Source organism: Doryrhamphus excisus, chromosome 5, assembly GCF_030265055.1.
Source record: "Doryrhamphus excisus isolate RoL2022-K1 chromosome 5, RoL_Dexc_1.0, whole genome shotgun sequence".
In the NCBI taxonomy this organism is placed as follows: Eukaryota; Metazoa; Chordata; class Actinopteri; order Syngnathiformes; family Syngnathidae; genus Doryrhamphus; species Doryrhamphus excisus.
The window spans coordinates 825,562-845,000 of record NC_080470.1 but is presented as its reverse complement, the minus strand read 5'-3'; the positions used below and the strand labels follow the sequence as shown (position 1 = coordinate 845,000).

General features: G+C 34.5%; 2 protein-coding genes across 9 annotated transcripts in view; both read left to right on the top strand.

Annotated features, from left to right (window-relative positions):
* The window catches only part of ptprsa (protein tyrosine phosphatase receptor type Sa), a 355,150-nt gene extending 348,257 nt beyond the window's left edge, over nt 1-6,893 (top strand). For all 7 annotated transcript variants that reach the window (XM_058074048.1, XM_058074046.1, XM_058074043.1 and 4 more), the window contains one exon: nt 3,043-6,893. In XM_058074048.1, the coding sequence (XP_057930031.1) occupies nt 3,043-3,111 (69 nt within the window). In that variant the 3' untranslated portion in view covers nt 3,112-6,893. The remainder of the gene's footprint in view (nt 1-3,042) is intronic.
* Nucleotides 6,894-13,480: 6,587 nt separating this feature from the next.
* Nucleotides 13,481-19,439, top strand: part of tbxa2r (thromboxane A2 receptor) — a 37,157-nt gene continuing 31,198 nt past the window's right edge. The window contains exons 1-2 of one of the 2 annotated variants that reach the window (XM_058074054.1): nt 13,481-13,547; nt 15,394-15,534. The gene's annotated coding sequence lies outside the window, so the exon portion shown is untranslated. Of the gene's footprint in view, nt 13,548-13,899; nt 14,140-15,393; nt 15,535-19,439 lie in introns of those variants that run through there. The other variant, XM_058074053.1, reaches the window with a different exon arrangement.

Below are 19,439 nucleotides of genomic sequence, written 5' to 3'. Positions count from 1 at the left end.
ATTAAACAATCCCAACATGCCGCCGCCGCATATCGCGCCCTCTGAACCAGCGGGGGGGGGGGGGGGACGACGACGACGATGCCGAGCGCTCCGGCGGCAGTTTGACGGCACCTCATTAAACAGGAAGTGCGGCTGGTCCGCCTTGACACGGGGCGCCTGTCTTTGGACAGAACCCGCCCTGGCTTCAAACGCCGCCTGCACGCCCCCCCCCCCCCCCCCAACCGGGACCTGCCGACCACCTGCCTCGTCACGGAAAACCCGCTTTGAGGGCAGCTCGGATTGGATTAAAGCGGAGTCAAACTCGCAATGAAATGACCTCTGGCGAGCGCCTGCGTTAGAATCCCTGGTTGATGTCGTTCAGCGGACATCATCTGCATTTTTATCATCTGCAGTTTTTTATTCTGCATCAAAGCTTTGCAAAATATCGCTGAGATTATATTTCTGATATAATATATCTATATTTTAGTAGTATATGGTTGAAATTTTAAAGAAAAAAATATTGTTTTAAATAATAAAAATATATAATGAGAAAAAAACAATTTTGGTAATTTTTTGAAAATTATGTTGCACATAAAATAAATATTATGGAAATAAAGTCATAATTACGAGAAGAAAATTATTAAAAAATTAAGTATATTGTCAAGAATTAAACAAAAACATCAGAAATGGGGAAAAATATCTAAATATGTTGCAAATTATGTCATGAAATTGTTGGAAAAAAAATAAAAAATAACAGAAATGTAAAAAAAACTGCTGTAATTTTAGGAGAATAAAGTCAAAATATGGAATAAAGTCATAATTACGAGAAGAAAATGTACAAATATATAGTTGGGAAATTTAAAAAAAAACAGCAGCAGAAATGGGGAAAAAATAGCTAAATATGTTGCAAATTAAGCAATGAAATTGTTAGAAAATTTTTTTTAAAAAAAACAGAAATGCTGTAATTTTTGGAGAATAAAGTCAAAATATGGAATAAAGTCCTAATCACGAAAAGAAAATTGACAAATATATAGTCAGGAAATTTTAAAAAACAACAGCAGAAATGGGGAAAAAAATATCTAAATATGTTGCAAATTAAGTTATGAAAATGTTTGAAAAAAAATAAAAACAACAGAAATGTAAAAAACTTGTAATTTTAGGAGAATAAAATAAAAATATGGAATAAAGTCATAATTACAAAAAGAAAATTTACAAATATATAGTCGGGAAATTAAAAAACAACAACAGCAGCAGAAATGCTGAAAAATAGCTAAATATGTTGCAAATTAAGTTATGAAATTGTTCGAAAAAAAAAAAAAGAAATGTAAAAAACTGCTGTAATTGTAGGAGAATATGGAATAAAGTCATAATTACGAGAAGAAAATGTACAAATATATAGTTGGGAAATAAAAAAAACAACAACAACAACAGCAGAAATGGGGAAAAAATAGCTAAATATGTTGCAAATTAAGTCATGAAATTGTTGAAAAAAAAATTGAAAAAAATGAAAAATGAAAAAAAAATGCTGTGAGGAAAAGCAGTAGAAAATGAATGAATGAATGGAAATAAAAATATGAAATAAAGTCATAATTACGAGAAGAAAATTTACAAATATATATAGTCAGGAAATTTTAAAAAAAACAACAGCAGAAATGGTGAAAAAATAGCTAAATATGTTGCAAATGAAGTTATGAAATTGTTGGGAATTTTTTTTTTAAAAAAACAGCAGAAATTGAAAAAACTTCTGTAATTTTAGGAGAATAAAATAAAAATATGGAATAAAGTCATAATTACAAGAAGAACAGAAAGTAGAAATTTGAAAAAAATTAAAAAACAACAGAAATGTAAAAAAAAAACTGCTGTAATTTTAGGAGAATAAAGTCAAAATATGGAATAAAGTCATAATTACGAGAAGAAAATGTACAAATATATAGTCAGGAAATTAAAACAAAAAACAACAGCAGCAGAAATGGAAAAAATAGTTATAAAAAATATGTATATAATATAAAAAATATGTTGCAAATTACGTAATGAAAATGTTGGAAAAAATTTTTAAAAAAAATAGCAGAAATTGAAAAAACTTCTGTAATTTTAGGAGAATAAAGTCAAAATATGAAATAAAGTCAAAATTACGAGAATAACATTTACAAATATATAGTCAGGAAAAAAAATAACAGCAGAAATGGTGAAAAAATAGCTAAATATGTTGCAAATTAAGTCATGAAATTGTTGGAAAAGATTTTTTAAAAACAGCAGAAATTGAAAAAACTTCTGTAATTTTAGGAGAATCAAATAAAAATATGGCATAAAGTCATAATTACGAGAAGAAAATGTACAAATATATAGTCAGGAAATTAAAACAAAAAACAACAGCAGCAGAAATGGCAAAAATAGTTATAAAAATATGTATATAATATAAAAAATATGTTGCAAATTAAGTAATGAAAATGTTGGAAAAAAAATTTAAAAAACAGCAGAAATTGAAAAAACTTCTGTAATTTTAGGAGAATAAAGTCAAAATATGAAATAAAGTCAAAATTGTGAGAATAAAATTTACAAATATATAGTCAGGGGAAAAAAATAACAGCAGAAATGGTGAAAAATAGCTAAATATGTTGCAAATTAAGTTGTGAAATTGTTGGAAAAGATTTTTTAAAAACAGCAGAAATTGAAAAAACTTCTGTAATTTTAGGAGAATAAAATAAAAATATGGAATAAAGTCATAATTACGATAAAAACAGTAAGTAGAAATTTGAAATAGTTGGAAAGTTAAAAAAAAAAACAGTAGCAGAAATAGAAAATTGGGAAAAAAAGCTGTGATTTTATGAGAATAAAGTCAAAATATTAGGAGTAAATTGTTGTATTCAAATGGGGGGGGGAAAAATCGTTGCCTTGCGTTAAAAACCCTCATTAATATCTTTCAGCGGACATCATCTGCATTCACAAGTGCTGTTTTTTTTTTATTATTCTGTATGAAAGCTTTGCAAAATATCGCTGATATTGATATTGATATGATATTTGTGATATCTCATTTCCCTTTCTGTGTGTCTTGTTCCCTTCCAGGACGAGTACCAGTTCTGCTATCATGCCGCTCTGGAGTACTTAGGAAGCTTTGATCACTATGCAACGTAAAAAAGCCATCCCCCCCTCCCCCCCTGCCCCAACCCCCCCCCAACATGAGTCCTGTCACCCCCCCCTTTCAAAAGTCTCCTGAGCCATACAGACTTGAATTTTGAAACAACCGTCATGCTCATCAAGGCCCAGATCTCATGGTAGATTTAAAAAAAAAAAAAAATGAATATTCCCAATCCGTTTAGCTGCGACTTTTCCCTCCATGCGGAAGATTCCCAAACCCAGACGGGCGATTTGAGTGTCAGACCGCTTACTTTACCTCAAGTGTTTTCCATACGAAGGACATTGTAAACATTCAAAGTAACAAAATCAAAAGCAGAACATCAATCGGATTTGGGGACGCTTTTTTTTTTATTTTTTTTTAATTTTTATAAATATTCCTGGATGTAAAGGAGCTTTTCATTTCCCACGTATTCTGTGTGTGATATCGGGAACGCCAGATTATATGAGGACGAGAAGAGGAAGCAGACGTGCTAATGAGAAGCATTGTTAGCGTGGAGAAGGTGTGACAGTACATCGCACATCACATGAGGAACTGGCGGATCTTCTCATGGTTGCTTGGTGACCACGGACCAATGTCCAGTCATTTCATTTGATTGCTTTTTTTTTATACTTTTACGGGGGAGAAAAAAAAAAACAAAACATGCAAAGATGGGCCTTCCTTTGTGTGCGGTGACCAACGCTCCTCATGAATATTTACACGTTTTTATTCATTTTTTTTTTTGATGTCCAAACCAAACATGCTGCTTATCTCGTGTGTTGTTGTAGAGAGGTTTCATTGCAGAAGAAGACGCAAACAAATTGGGCCTGTTTCTATTACAAAGCCGGGCGATTAAGTGCTTCAGACGTTCACTTTCAGATCCATTTTATCCTCATTTGTTGGATTAAAGAAGAAGAAGAAGAAGAAGAAGAAGAAGAAGAAGAAGAGGAAGAAAAAAGGCTTTAGTTTAGTTAGTTAGGGTTCTCCGTGTTCTTAATGGCGTCTCGAGGTGACCAGGAACCACAACGTGACCGGGAGAAAGAACTTGAACATCCCCGCTAAAAAAAAAACACCTGCAGGTTGAACACCAGGGGTGTCCAGATTGAGGCCCGGGGGTCATTTGCTGCCCACAGATGTTTTTTTTTTTGTTCTATTAGACTCATAAAATTGGACCCCAGAAACGTCATAATAATAATATGGCATTTTAGTAGCATATGGTTGAAATATTCAAGAAAAAAATATTGTTTTAAATAATAAAAAATATATTATGAGAAACAAACAATTTTGGTAATTTTTGGAAAATTATGTTGCGCATAAAACAAACATTATGGCAATAAAGTCATAATTACGAGAAGAAAATTTACAAGTTGTCAAGAAATTTAAAAAAACAACAGCAGAAATGGGGGAAAAAATAGCTAAATATAATGCAAATTAAGTAATGAAATTGTTGGAGAAAAAATTTAAAAAACAGCAGAAATGTTAAAAAAACTGCTGTAATTTTAGGAGAATAAAGTCATAATTTTGAGAAGAAAATTTACAAGTATATAGTCAGGAAAAAACAAAAACAACAGCAGAAATTGGGAAAAAATAGCTAAATATGTTGCAAATTAAGTAATGAAATTGTTGGAAAAATTAAAAAACAGCAGAAATGTAAAAAAACAGTAATTTTAGGACAATAAAGTCATAATTCCGAGAAGAAAATGTACAAGTATATAGTCGGGGCTATATAATATTAGGAGAAAATAGTTGTATTCAAATGAGGGGGAAAAAAATCTACATTTTACAAGAATAAAGTCAAAATATTGACCGAAAATTGTTGTATTCCAATGAGGGAAAAAAAAAAAAAATTTTACGAGAATAAAGTCAAAATACTGACAGAAAATAGTTGTATCCAACGAGGGAAAAAATGAAGATTTTACGAGAATAAAGTCAAAATATTGAGAGAAAATTGTTGTATTCCAATGAGGAAAAAAAATAAAAAATTCATGAGAATAAAGTCAAAATATTGAGAGAAAAAGTTGTATTGTAATAACGAAAAAAAATGCAATTTTACGAGAAAGTCGAAATATTATGCGAGTCAAGTCTTAATTACAAGAACAAATCAAAAAAATAAAACTAACTTGTAATATTATAGGAAATAATTTTAGTAGTAAAGAGGTAAAAAAAAAATTTTTTTTTTTGAATTTTTGAAAATTTGGGTTGGAAAAAATTTGTCATTGTGTGGCCCCGGGTGGGAAAAACATTTGGACACCCCTGCACGAAACAAAGGTTCCGCGTTTTGAGTCATCCATGCTTTTTCAACATGCGTTTTGGATGGGATATGTGCACAAAAAAAAGAAGAAAAAAAATCCAAGCTGACAGCTGGGCAGAACTGTGTGTAATCTTTTTGTATTTCCAAAAAAGCCTTATTGTTATTAGTAACATTCTGAAAACATTAATGTTGTATTATGATGAATTATTTTGCATTACATAGTTGACTTTTTTTTTAACAGAGATGTTGTATGGCATTTTTTTTTTAATAACAGCAAGAGAGAAGTGCTTATTTGTTCATATTATGTTCAAATACATTCTATTTTTTCACAGTAGAACTCTTCAGTATAACATGTTTGTGTACGCGTGAGTATATTTACTGTATACTGCACACGCACACATTCATAAATATTTAAATATAAATCTATATCCACATTTAGTTTCACTATTTCCTCCCTTTTTTTTTTTTTAATTTCTCATTTATTTTTATAATCCCGGCATCTTCATGTTGTGTCTTTTTCGGCTCGTCATCCTGGCGCCGATTAAGAGTTAAAAAAAAATAATTATGTTATCATTAACTTTGTAGATTTTAGTATTTCTTTTATTCGTAGCAGCCTAGCAGAAAGCGGTCCGGTCAGATTATCTAACAAATCAAAAATGATATTCTATTTTTGTCGTTATCCGTATCAGCCCGATTTGACATACTATGCTTTGTATGATCATGTACAGACTGTATAACCCCTTTTTTTAAAAACGAAGATCTATACGTATTTTTTTTTTTTTTTTTTTTTTTTTTTACTTGCATTACTTTCCAACATACTGTGGTAATTCATTTTTTTTTTATTAGATATACGCAACAATCTACATGTAAATAAACAAATATATAGATTATATGTATTTGTAAATGATTTGACCCGATACGTGGGAACGCTACAGAGAGTTTCTCGACATCAACGTCCACGTGGTTGGCTTTCTATCCTCCCCTGATTTTTATTTTATTTTCATTTTTTAGTCAAAGAAAGCGATAAAAATTAATTAGCATATCGTTACACAAGTGTTTTAATTGGCATCCTCGTTAAATGTTGACTTAACGGATGCTAACGACTAAGTTCTTTAGTCGGGTTTGCAGTGTGACAACCACTTCCACTAAAGTTTGTTTCAACGTTTTACATGTTTTTTGTTTTTTTTTTACGGGGGGGGGGGCAGAAAAGTTGTGAAACCAACCCCCGAAACCGCGGAAAACCCGACAGGTTCCTAACACTATCCTGGTCTGGAGGGTTTTTACAAAAACTGAATCAGTGGAAGTCTTTGCAATAGTCAAAAACCTGGAGTATTTGGGGGGGGGCGGGACTAACAACAGAAAAGGACACTAACAAAAAAACGCGTGGAGACGACATACCGACTGAACAAACGAGAACTCGGAACTGGTTTTCATCAGTTTGGGGGCCGGGCGCCGTCGCTTTCAAACTGTTCCATCCGACTGATTGGTTTCAAGCCACTGTGTATGTAGATATGTTGACTTTGTATTAAAGAAAATGTTGTCTGAAAAACAGCCTGCCTGGGATTCTAGTAATTCTGTTCAACCTCGGTTCCACAATGCCGCCCAAACTTTCTCATGCGCTCCAAATCATTACTAAATTTGAAAAAACATGACTCGGATACTGTGAACATCCAGCAGCAACACGACATTTTGGCATGACTACTATTTTGATGAAAAATATACTGAACCAGGGCTGCACAGTGGACGGGTGGTTAGCGCACAGGCTTCACAGCTAGGAGACCCGAGTTCAATTCCACCCTCAGCTATTTCTGTGTGGAGTTTGCATGTTCTCCCCGTGCATGCGTGGGTTTTCTACGAGTACTCCGGTTTCCTCCCACATTCCAAAAACATGCTAGTTTGTTAACATGCTAAACATGCTAATTGGCTAGTCCAAATTGTCCATAGGTATGAATGTGAGTGTGAATGGTTGTTTGTCTATATGTGCCCTGTGATTGGCTGGCCACCAGTCCAGGGTGTACCCCGCCTCTCTCGCCCGAAGACAGCTGGGATAGGCTCCAGCACCCCCACAACAGTATCACTCGGATATTGTGAACATCCAGCAGCAACACGACATTTTGGCTACTATTGATTACTATTGACTACTATTTTGATAAAAAATATACTGAACCAGGGCTGCACAGCGGCCGGGTGGTTAGCGCGCAGACCTCACAGCTAGGAAAACAGGGTTCAATTCCACCCTCGGCCATCTCTGTGTGGAGTTTGCATATTCTCTCCATGCATGCGCGGGTTTTCGCCGGGTACTCCGGTTTCCTCCCACATTCCAAAAACATGCTAGTTTGCTAACATGCTAAACATGCTAATTGGCTAGTCCAAATTGTCCATATAGGTATGAATGTGAGTGTGAATGGTTGTTTGTCTATATGTGCCCTGTGATTGGCTGGCCACCAGCTGGGATAGGCTCCAGCACCCCCACGACAGTATCACTCTGTGATACTGTGAACATCCAGCAGCAACACGACATTTTGGCATGACTACTATTTTGATGAAAAATATACTGAACCAGACCTGATATATATACTGATTGGCAGGCCAATAGTCCAGGGTGTACCCCGCCTCTCGCCCGAAGACTTCTGGGATAGGCTCCAGCACCCCCGCAACCCTTGTTAGGAAAAGTGATACAAAATGAATGAAATAGTTGTTATATGTAATACCTTATTATGAGGTAGTTTACTTCCATAAATAATAATAATAATAATAATAATAAACACCCCGGCTATAATGAAAGCATGCACGCTACCTGAATTATCGTGATTTTCTGCAGCTTCTCAAGCTTCCACCTTCTAATCTTCTTATCTGGGACGTTTCCGCCGTTGCCTCAAGTGCAAGCAGCAGCGACGTGGTGCATCAGTCACGATTAGACTGCAGCTTCTCGTGAAGAATCTGCTGCAAGAACATGCAGGACAAGCGATGAAGCAAACAGATGGCGCGCTTTTGCCGTTATTAGATTGGCTGATTAGCCGCCTGCAATATTTACCCAGCAGCCCACCGACAAACACACCCCCCCCCCCCCCCCCATGTCTCCTTAAGCCCTTCCTCAAGCTGGATAAATGCCAGGCGCCACGGCTGATAAGGATGTACCTTCACCTCTTCATATTTGCTCTCTCATCCGTCCTCCGGAGTGACGCTCTTCACATATCTGATTACCAGGAAGTGGCGTGGTGGCACGGGGTTGGCGAAACAAATACGCCTTGTCGTCGTCTTCATTCTACTATATGTCACGGAAGGCCTGCCGTTTGTGGAAGGCTAATGTGTGCCCTATTTCGGGGGTCTCAAACATGCGGCCCGTGGGCCAAAAGTGGCCCGCAGGACACTACTTTGAGGCCCCCCGCCTTGATATGAAAGTTTAATGTTAGTTTGATATGGATGCTGTATGGTATCATGTACCCAGAAAAAAATGATTACGTTTGATTCATGTTCATGTTAAAGGTTAAATAACTGTTAATAGTTATCCTCCCTATCCGTGTGGAAGTGGTAAGTTTTGGGCTATTTAAGTTGAAAGGAAATAACTTGAAGGCTACCGTTTAGGTCGCTAGCTCTCTAGTTTGCGAGTTAGCATGTGTCTCGAGATCCCGCAGTTGCGCAATATGTTGTAAATAAAAACACGTGGCAGCCCGCGGGCCAAATGTGGCCCGCAAGACACTACTTTGAGGCCCCCCGCCTTGATATGAAAGTTTAATGTTTAAAGTTTGATATGGATGCTGTATGGTATCATGTACCCAGAAAAAATTACTACGTTTGATTCATGTTCATGTTAAAGGTTAAATAACTGTTAATAGTTATCCTCCCTATCCGTGTGGAAGTGGTAAGTTTTTGGCTATTTAAGTTGAAAGGAAAGAACTTGAAGGCTACCGTTTAGGTGGCTAGCTCTCTAGTTTGCAAGTTAGCATGTGTCTCGAGACCCTGCAGTTGCGCAATATGTTGTAAATAAAAACACGTGGCAGCCCGCGGGCCAAATGTGGCCCGCAGGACACTACTTTGAGGCCCCCGCCTTGATATGAAAGTTTAATGTTAGTTTGATATGGATGCTGTATGGTATCATGTACCCAGAAAAAATTATTACGTTTGATTCATGTTCATGTTAAAGGTTAAATAACTGTTAATAGTTATCCTCCCTATCCGTGTGGAAGTGGTAAGTTTTTGGCGATTTAAGTTGAAAGGAAATAACTCGAAGGCTACCGTTTAGGTTCGCTAGCTCTCTAGTTTGCGAGTTAGCATGTGTCTCAAGACCCTGCAGTTGCGCAATATGTTGTAAATAAAAAGAGTATAAATGTGACTATAGTCGTGTTTTGTCATGTCTACAGGGCTCTAATAATGCTTTGTTCATTTTAATATGAAAAAAATCATTTGTCTACCCACCGACTATATGTGCTTTCTTAACTTTTTATTATTATTATTATATTTATTTATTACTGATTGATTGATTTTCTTTATTCTTGATTTGTTTATTTATTTTTCATCTTATTTTGTGTAGAAAAATAAAAAGTAAGATATTTGAGAACAGTGGAATGTTTTATCAGAGCTTTTATTGTAGAAAATTGGAACCAAAGCAAAGTTTTTTTAATTTTTTTGTTTTTAATAAATGCGTTTTTTTTTATTGTTTTTTTTTTTGTTCATATGTTTTATCAGAGCTTTTCTTGTAGAAAATTGGAACCAAAGCAAAGTTTTAAAAAAAATTTGTTTTTAATAAATGTGGGTTTTTTTTCATTGTTTTTTTTTGTTCATATGTTTTATCAGAGCTTTTCTTCTATTTATTTTTCATCTTATTTTGTGTAGAAAAATAAAAAGTAAGATATTTGAGAACAGTGGAATGTTTTATCAGAGCTTTTCTTGTAGAAAATTGGAACCAAAGCGAAGTTTTTTTTATTTTTTTGTTTTTAATAAATGCGTTTTTTTATTGTTTTTTTTTTGTTCATATGTTTTATCAGAGCTTTTCTAGTAGAAAATTGGAACCAAAGCAAAGTTTTTAAAAATTTTTTGTTTTTAATAAATGTGGTTTTTTTTTCATTGTTTTTTTTGTTCATATGTTTTATCAGAGCTTTTCTTGTAGAAAATTGCAACCAAAGCAAAGTTTTAATTTTTTTTTGTTTTTAATAAATGTGGTTTTTTTTCATTGTGTTTTTTTTTTGTTCATATGTTTTATCAGAGCTTTTCTTGTAGAAAATTGAAAAAAGTTTTTTACATTTTTTTGTTTTTAATAAATGCGTTTTTTTCATTGTTTTTTTTTCATATGTTTTATCAGAGCTTTTATTGTAGAAAATTGGAACCAAAGCAAAGTTTTTTTAATTTTTTTGTTTTTAATAAATGCGTTTTTTTATTGTTGTTTTTTTTTGTTCATATGTTTTATCAGAGCTTTTCTTGTAGAAAATTGGAACCAAAGCAAAGTTTTAATTTTTTTTTGTTTTTAATAAATGTGTTTTTTTTTTCATTGTTTTTTTTTTAGTTCATATGTTTTATCAGAGCTTTTCTTGTAGAAAATTGAAAAAAGTTTTTTACATTTTTTTGTTTTTAATAAATGCGTTTTTTTTTGGGGGGAAAACCTGATGCGGCCCAGTCTCACCCAGACCAGAGCTCCAGTGGCCCCCAAGTAAATTGAGTTTTTAGACCCCTGCGCTATTTCAAGGCTGATGTTGCTCATTTTCCGCTCCCGGTGCTGAGTTTCCCTCCATTCTTTTCTAATGGTGGCGAGCCAGCAGGCCGAGCGTCAGGGTTGAGGAGGAAGTGAATTAGGGCGACGATTATGCAGTGATTCAGACAGCAGCTCATTAGGACCCAGCTAAGCAAGCAATCAGCGAATCAATGTGACAGTGGACCCAAAAGCCAGAGAAATGTGTAATAAATGGCAAAGCGATAAATTGGATTATCCACGGCCCCGTAGCCGAGTTCTTTTTGTCGCCGATGACGAATCAATCCAATCAAGTAACGCAAAAAAAAAAAAAAAAAAAGTCAAAAGAGCAGTTAAAAAGGTCGGCCATGGAGGTTATCTGTCGCAGACGGGCCTTGTTACGGTTGCCCCCCCCCCCCCCACATGCTTCTCCCAGAGCTCGTTTCAGTATGGTATTCAAGCCTCTGAAATATTCATGACGCGCCATCAGGCCTTTATGAGCACATTTTATAATAAGAGATGTACCGACATTTCAACTCCACGCCAGAACAGTAAAGGTGTCACGCCGCCATCATGCCTCACGCCTATACTGATTCACGAAGGAAGCATCGCCACGGCGAATGAGCGGCGGCTGAGGAGCGCCGACGCGCAAAGTAATGTAGACTCGGCGGGATGGGATCATATCGCAGGCTTTGGCATGGAAAACGGCGACGCGGCCGATCTATCTACCTGCCGCTTGCATGACTGGAGAACAGGAAGTGAGGAACGTGGGATGGATGCATTTAAAAAAAAATAAAAAATAGAAGCATTTATCATTATAATTCCAATTTCTCCAGACTTTTTCTCTCATAAGGTCATAATGCTCCCCTTCACCTCATGCCTGGGATCATAACAGCTACTCAGGAAAGACTTTGCTGCCATCTGCAGGATCCGTTATGAATATCATCACTGTAATAACCAATCATGAGATACATATTTCCATTCAATTTAACACACAAGATGTATTGAACTGTATGATCCTGTTCATGGAGGCTAGCTTTCATGCTAATTGTACCGTTACAGGGCATGCTTTGGAACGCTTTACTGCATTAGGTATGATGTCATCAGTTCCATAAGTGAATGTCCACAAATTCTGATTCAATATTAATACTGGAAAATTGAATATTTTCATAATTACAGTACTTCTAAATACAGTTTTTACCATTATTAGAGCCCCATAGACATGAAATAACACCCCTATAGTCACTTTTACACTCCTATTGTACTTAATTAACAAAACATTGCTCATGTGTGGGCCGCACGGCTGAACAGTGGTTCAATTCCACCCTCGGCCATCTCTGTGTGGAGTGCATGCGTGGGTTTTTTTACTCCGGTTTCCTCCCACATTCCAAAAAAAAAAAAACATGCTAGGCTAATCGGCGACTCCAAATTGTCCATAGGTATGAATGTGAGTGTGAATGGTTGTTTGTCTATCTTTATAAAATAAAATAAAATAAAATAAAATAAAATAAAATAAAATAAAATAAAATAAAATAAAATAAAATAAAATAAAATAAAATAAAATAAAATAAAATAAAATAAAATAAAATAAAATAAAATAAAATAAAATAAAATAAAATAAAATAAAATAAAATAAAATAAAATAAAAATTAAAATGACTGTGATAGGCTCCAGCACCCTTGTGAGGATAAGCGATAGAAAATGAATGAAAGAATAATCTTACCAGAATAAAGTCACAATGTTACAGGAATAAAATAAAATAAAATAAAATATTTGAAAAATTAAAATGACAAAAAATATAAAAAATGTTTCTATATAATTTTTTATATTTTTATATACTGTCTATATATAAAAACTGGGATAAGCTCCAGCACCCTTGTGAGGATAAGCGGTAGAAAATGAATGAATGAATAATCTTACCAGAATAAAGTCACAATGTTACAGGAATAAAATAAAATAAAATAAAATAAAATAAAACAAAAATAAAACAAAAATAAAATAAAATAAAATAAAATAAAATAAAATTTTATTTGCGAGGATAAGCGGTAGAAAATTAATGAATGAATGCTCATGTGTGTGCCATGTTGGATTTAGAAACTGGATAGACCGTCATCAAAATGATCATTTACACAATCCAAAGACAATTTCACATGCCAGCCTCAAATTTTATTATTCTAAACGTAAGGAAGGGTTTCAAACGAGGACAAATTAAGAAGTCAAAACTTACCACTTCCACACAAAATGGGAGATCTTATCACTACTTCCTGTCTGACACGCCTTGACTGCCTCCATGCAGTGTGAAGGTAATCTAAGCTCATCAATGTCACATTACTGCCGCCTAGTGGCCTGAACATTACCATTTTTTACTCCTACAAGTCAAAGTCAGCCACAGCGGCCATTTACTCATGAATTAATTTTTCAAAACCGTGATCGATTAATAGAAGAACCGATTAGTGTACGTGTAATTACCCCTATGTCCCCTTTTCAGGTGCGGGTACTTCCTCCCCCGCCCCCTCGGAGGAAACACGGAAAACCTCATAATGGTTCGTGACTTCACGCTTTTAAACTATGACCTGCATTTTCCAGGTTAGTAATCTTGAAAATTAATTCAGATATAAACGTTTCTCAATTAAAAACTCTATATTAAAGCTGTGGGCGTGTAAATTCGGAGTTGTGTAGCCATAGCATGTGTAAGCATTAAGCTAGCTTTTTGCCGTTTGAGTGCCGCTAACCCGTTTGATGCCAACCTAAGAACTCTGGGACATGTAGTTCTGTTCGCTTAATCGGTGTGTGATGCATATTTAGGGCTTGAACCCGGTGTGCATTGCGAGTGAACTAGAAATGGGGGCTAATTCTCAAGCTAAATCGAATTAAATTTAGTAATCACAACTGTAACTGGCTGTCAGAACTAAGTTCCCACCTATTTTGGTTCCTACCTAGATGCACATACAAGTTAATAAGGCGGAACAAATTCTCTGTCGAATCGTCGTTTCCTCACGTACATGTTTAATCCTTACACCAATAGAAAATATGCTCTGTTGTTGCCACGCTATTTAGAGCTCGAAGGCTAATAGTTGCTAAAGGTTCGAGATCATCGCTATAATTCCCTCCTAAGGCATGTGTGCAGCCATTAAGGTACAGTATATAAGTTTGTATTATGTTCATTTCAGTCTAATGTTATAGATATATAGATAGATAGACTTCCTTTATTGCCATTGTACAATAACACAGCAGTGAAATTGCCAACGAAATGTCGTTGCTTGGCTCCCGTATATTAAAAAATAATAATGTGAAGAATAAATAGATGACTTCAAATATGAACAATGTACAGCATAAACAGTAATTTGTACAAATAATTTAAATAATTTAGAATAAATAATAATAATTTCAAGTTATTGTATATTTGTATTATATTTTATATATTACATATTATTTATTATTATTATTATTATTTAATTATTATTAATTATATTATATTATATGTATTAAATGAACAGTAATTTATTGTATTTGTATTTTGAACCCCTTTTTAGTTCTCACGTTGGTTTTGTAAAGAACTAGTTGCTGTCTGATCGTTGCACATCCGAGGGAGTTACAGCAACACATTTATTACAAATGTTGATCCACAATTGGAGGAGGACGTCAGGGGAGGGGCAATATGTGTGTCAAAAATAGATATTTTTATGGACGTCTCAAACCCCAAATCTTTTTTTTTACTACACAAGCCCGTGAAACAGATCCACTAATGCAAATCGGTCCATATGAACCATGACTTTGACTCATTTTCGTGCACCCAAAACTAAAGCTTTCAGCATGGACGTGTCTTTAATGGTCGGACTTCCCGCATGGCCCCGGGGCTTGTCTGTGTGAAACATCTGCCAGCAGTAAACGGTGGCATTCTAAAAGTGTGCTGCGCCATGACTCCTGTGTTTATGTCCTCATGCTGTTATTTCCTATCATCTGTCTTATGTTCCCCGAGTCCTTGCAGCATCTCCGTGTCCAGCGAGAGTGCTGCAGCTGACAGATTGCTGTCATTAAAAAATAAAAATAAAAAAAAAACGGAGGAAGGTTTCTCGCTCCTTTTCTCTCTTGTGGGCCTTCAAATGTCCCTTTGGCTTTTTGTCCTCTGGCTGCATAGTTTTATCTGTTTGCATCTGACTCTTGCCTATGCCTAAGATTTCACTCCAGGGACATCCCACGGGTAAATATACACAACATTATGAGCGGGACTGTATTCAAACTCATGTACGTCTACGGTTGTTTATCATGATGCTATTGCAAGGCATCAACCAAGCAGTATTGCTGATATAGTGGTTATTGCACCAATGCAAAATGCAGTATCAAAACATATAATAATTGCAACCCATGATGTCTGCACATGTCTCACAGCTGGCCTGGGAACGCCTCGGTGTCCTCCTGTTGGAGCTGGAGGAGGTGGCCGGGGACCGGGAAGCCTGGACTGCTGCCCCCGCGACCTGGACCCGGATAAGCGGAGAAAAATGGACGGATGGATGTCTGCACCTTTAACATGTAACATTGTTGGCTCAGTACTTAAAAGACAATAATTTTTCCTGCCTTTCTTAACCCTTAGATGCATAAGTGGGTCAAAAATGACCCGGTCAGGTTGTTTTCTTGAAATATCTTTGTAATGAAAAAATTTCATCATTTCATATTCCAGGTATTCCTAAAAAAACATGTTTTTGATATCATGCCATTCACATTTTTAACTTATCTTTTATACATTTTAAGAAATTTTAGTGTTTGTGTTACTACCCCAACCTTCCATAAGTGGGTCAAAAATGACCCGGTCAGGTTGTTTTCTTGAAATATCTTCGGAATGAAAATTTTTTATCATTTCATATTCCAGGTATTCCTCAAAAAACATGTTTTTAATATCATGCCGCTCACATTTTTAACTTACCTTTTATACATTTTAAGAAATTTTAAGAAATCTTCCATAAGTGGGTCAAAAATGACCCGGTCAGGTTGTTTTCTTGAAATATCTTCGGAATGAAAATTTTTTATCATTTCATATTCCAGGTATTCCTCAAAAAACATGTTTTTGATGTCATGCCATTCACATTTTTAACTTATCTTTTATACATTTTAAGAAATTTCAGTTTTTGTGTTACTACCCAAACCTTCCATAAGTGGGTCAAAAATGACCCGGTCAGGCTGTTGAAAAATTGTTATCATTTCATATTCCAGGTATTCCTCAAAAATCATATTTTTGATATCATGCCATTCACATTTTTAACTTATCTTTTATACATTTTAAGAAATTTTTGCTTTTGTGTTACTACCCCAACCTTCCATAAGTGGGTCAAAAATGACCCGGTCAGGTTGTTTTCTTGAAATATCTTCGGAATGAAAATTTTTTATCATTTCATATTCCAGGTATTCCTCAAAAAACATGTTTTTGATATCATGCCATTCACATTTTTAACTTATTTTTATACATTTTAAGAAATTTTTGTTTTAGTCTTACCATCCCAACCTTCCATAAGTGGGTCAAAAATGACCCGGTCAAGTTGTTTTCTTGAAATATCTTTGGTAATGAAAATTTTTTTATCATTTCATATTCCAGGTATTCCTCAAAAAACATGTTTTTAATATCATGCCGCTCACATTTTTAACTTACCTTTTATACATTTTAAGAAATTTTAAGAAATCTTCCATAAGTGGGTCAAAAATGACCCGGTCAGGTTGTTTTCTTGAAATATCTTTGTAATGAAAAATTTTTATCATTTCATATTCCAGGTATTCCTCAAAAATCATATTATTGATATCATGCCATTCACATTTTTAACTTATCTTTTATACATTTTAAGAATTTTTTTTTGTGTTACTACCCCAACCTTCCATAAATGGGTCAAAAATGACCCGGTCAGGTTGTTTTCTTGAAATATCTTCGTAACGAAAATTTTTTTATAATTTCATATTCCAGGTATTCCTCAAAAACATGTTTTTGATATCATGCCATTCACATTTTTAACTTATCTTTTTATACATTTTAAGAATTTTTTGTTTTTGTGTTACTACCCCAACCTTCCATAAGTGGGTCAAAAATGACCCGGTCAGGTTGTTTTCTTGAAATATCTTCGTAATGAAAAATTGTTTTTTTTATATTCCAGGTATTCCTCAAAAATCATATTTTTGATATCATGCCATTCACATTTTTAACTGACCTTTATGCAACACACAATGGATCCTCACATTTCTATTTCTTTCTATTGTTGTATGGGGTCATTTTCTTTTTCAAAGACTTAAAAAAGTGAAAAATGAAGATGTTTCTAACATGAAATCATTCTTGTGTGGTCCTAAATATAATACTAAATATCATACAAGTGATTATTCCTAACCAAAATGGCAAAATTGTCATAAAAAGGCATTGATTGTAGTATGGGTCATTTTTGACCCACTTATGGAAAAATGTAGGGTCCAGTCACTCGTGCATTTAAGGGTTAACGTTCCGATACACAGTGTTAAAAAAAAAAAACAGGACCAGATAAAGATAAAGTTTGAATGAAACTCCGGAAAAAGCCGTTAAAAGTTTCACTCCAACAGATTCGCCTTTAAAGTTACTCTCATGTCTTGAGAAAACTGTTCTTCTTGCAGCTCATTAGCACTTTGGTCTCAAATGTCAGCTAAAATACTCTGCAAATTGAGGGGATAATAGCTGGGTAATGGGCAAAGCATAAGAATGATGGCGGAGAATAAAACCCGACAGAGCTGTCTTGCGCCGTAACGCGCACAAGTGAATTATTCAATAATAATTAAGGACATACGAAACCCGCCAGAGGCACAACCATTACGCTTCCCCTGTAAACATGTCCATTTGGACACAATTAAATCACATTCCGGCAGAGTTAGCACGTGTTCGATGCTGAGAAATTGAATTTAGGCTGAAAAATGCTTCTGAGTGCCGTGATGATGAGCCGCGCGAAAGGACTCTCGTGTCTACCTCTCAATTTAGCTGATTGTGTTTATGTAAAAAAAAAAAAAACATGCACAACCGAGCAATCACACGTAATCGACTAATCAACAATGCGTTCTGTTTATGCGTGTTGTGAAATTAGTAAGGGAAAAATAGATTGATGCATCGTTTGTCCGACCCTGATTGCACAGTAACGGGCGCTTTTACGGGAAGTCTTAATAAACGAGTAAACACTTCCATAACACCCAAACACCCCAACCTTCCATAAGTGGGTCAAAAATGACCCGGTCAGGTTGTTTTCTTGAAATATTTTTGTAATGAAAAATTTTCATCATTTCAAATTCCAGGTATTCCTCAAAAAACATGTTTTTGATATCATGCCATTCACATTTTTAACTTATCTTTTATACATTTTAAGAAATTTTTGTTTTTGTGTTACTACCCCAACCTTCCATAAGTGGGTCAAAAATGACCCGGTCAGGTTGTTTTCTTGAAATATCTTTGTAATTAAAATTTTTTATCATTTCATATTCCAGGTATTCCTCAAAAAATGTTTTTGATATCATGCCGTTCATATTTTTAACTTACCTTTTGTACATTTTAAGAAATTTTTGTTCTTGTGTTACTACCCCAACCTTCCATAAGTGTGTCAAAATCGTAACGAAAATTTTTTATCGTTTCATATTCCAGGTATTCCTCAAAAATCATATTTTTGATATCATGCCATTCACATTTTTAACTTACCTTTTATACATTTTAAGAATTTTTAGTTTTTGTGTTACTACCCCAACCTTCCATAAGTGGGTCAAAAATGACCCGGTCAGGTTGTTTTCTTGAAATATCTTCGTAATGAAAATTTTTTATCATTTCATATTCCAGGTATTCCTAAAAAAACATGTTTTTGATATCATGCCATTCACATTTTTAACTTATCTTTTATACATTTTAAGAAATTTTAGTGTTTGTGTTACTACCCCAACCTTCCATAAGTGGGTCAAAAATGACCCGGTCAGGTTGTTTTCTTGAAATATTTTTGTAATGAAAAATTTTCATCATTTCATATTCCAGGTATTCCTCAAAAAACATGTTTTTGATATCATGCCATTCACATTTTTAACTTATCTTTTAAAGATTTTAAGAAATTTTAGTTGTTGCGTTACTACCCCAACCTTCCATAAGTGTGTCAAAATCGTAACGAAATTTTTTTATCGTTTCATATTCCGGGTATTCCTCAAAAATCATATTTTTGATATCATGCAATTTACATTTTTAACTTATCTTTTATACATTTTAAGAAATTTTATTTTTTGTGTTACTACCCCAACCTTCCATAAGTGGGTCAAAAATGACCCGGTCAGGTTGTTTTCTTGAAATATCTTTGTAATGAAATGTTTTTATCATTTCATATTCCAGTTGATATCATGACGTTCACATTTTTAACTTATCTTTTATGCATTTTAAGAAATTTTTGTTCTTGTGTTACTACCCCAACCTTCCA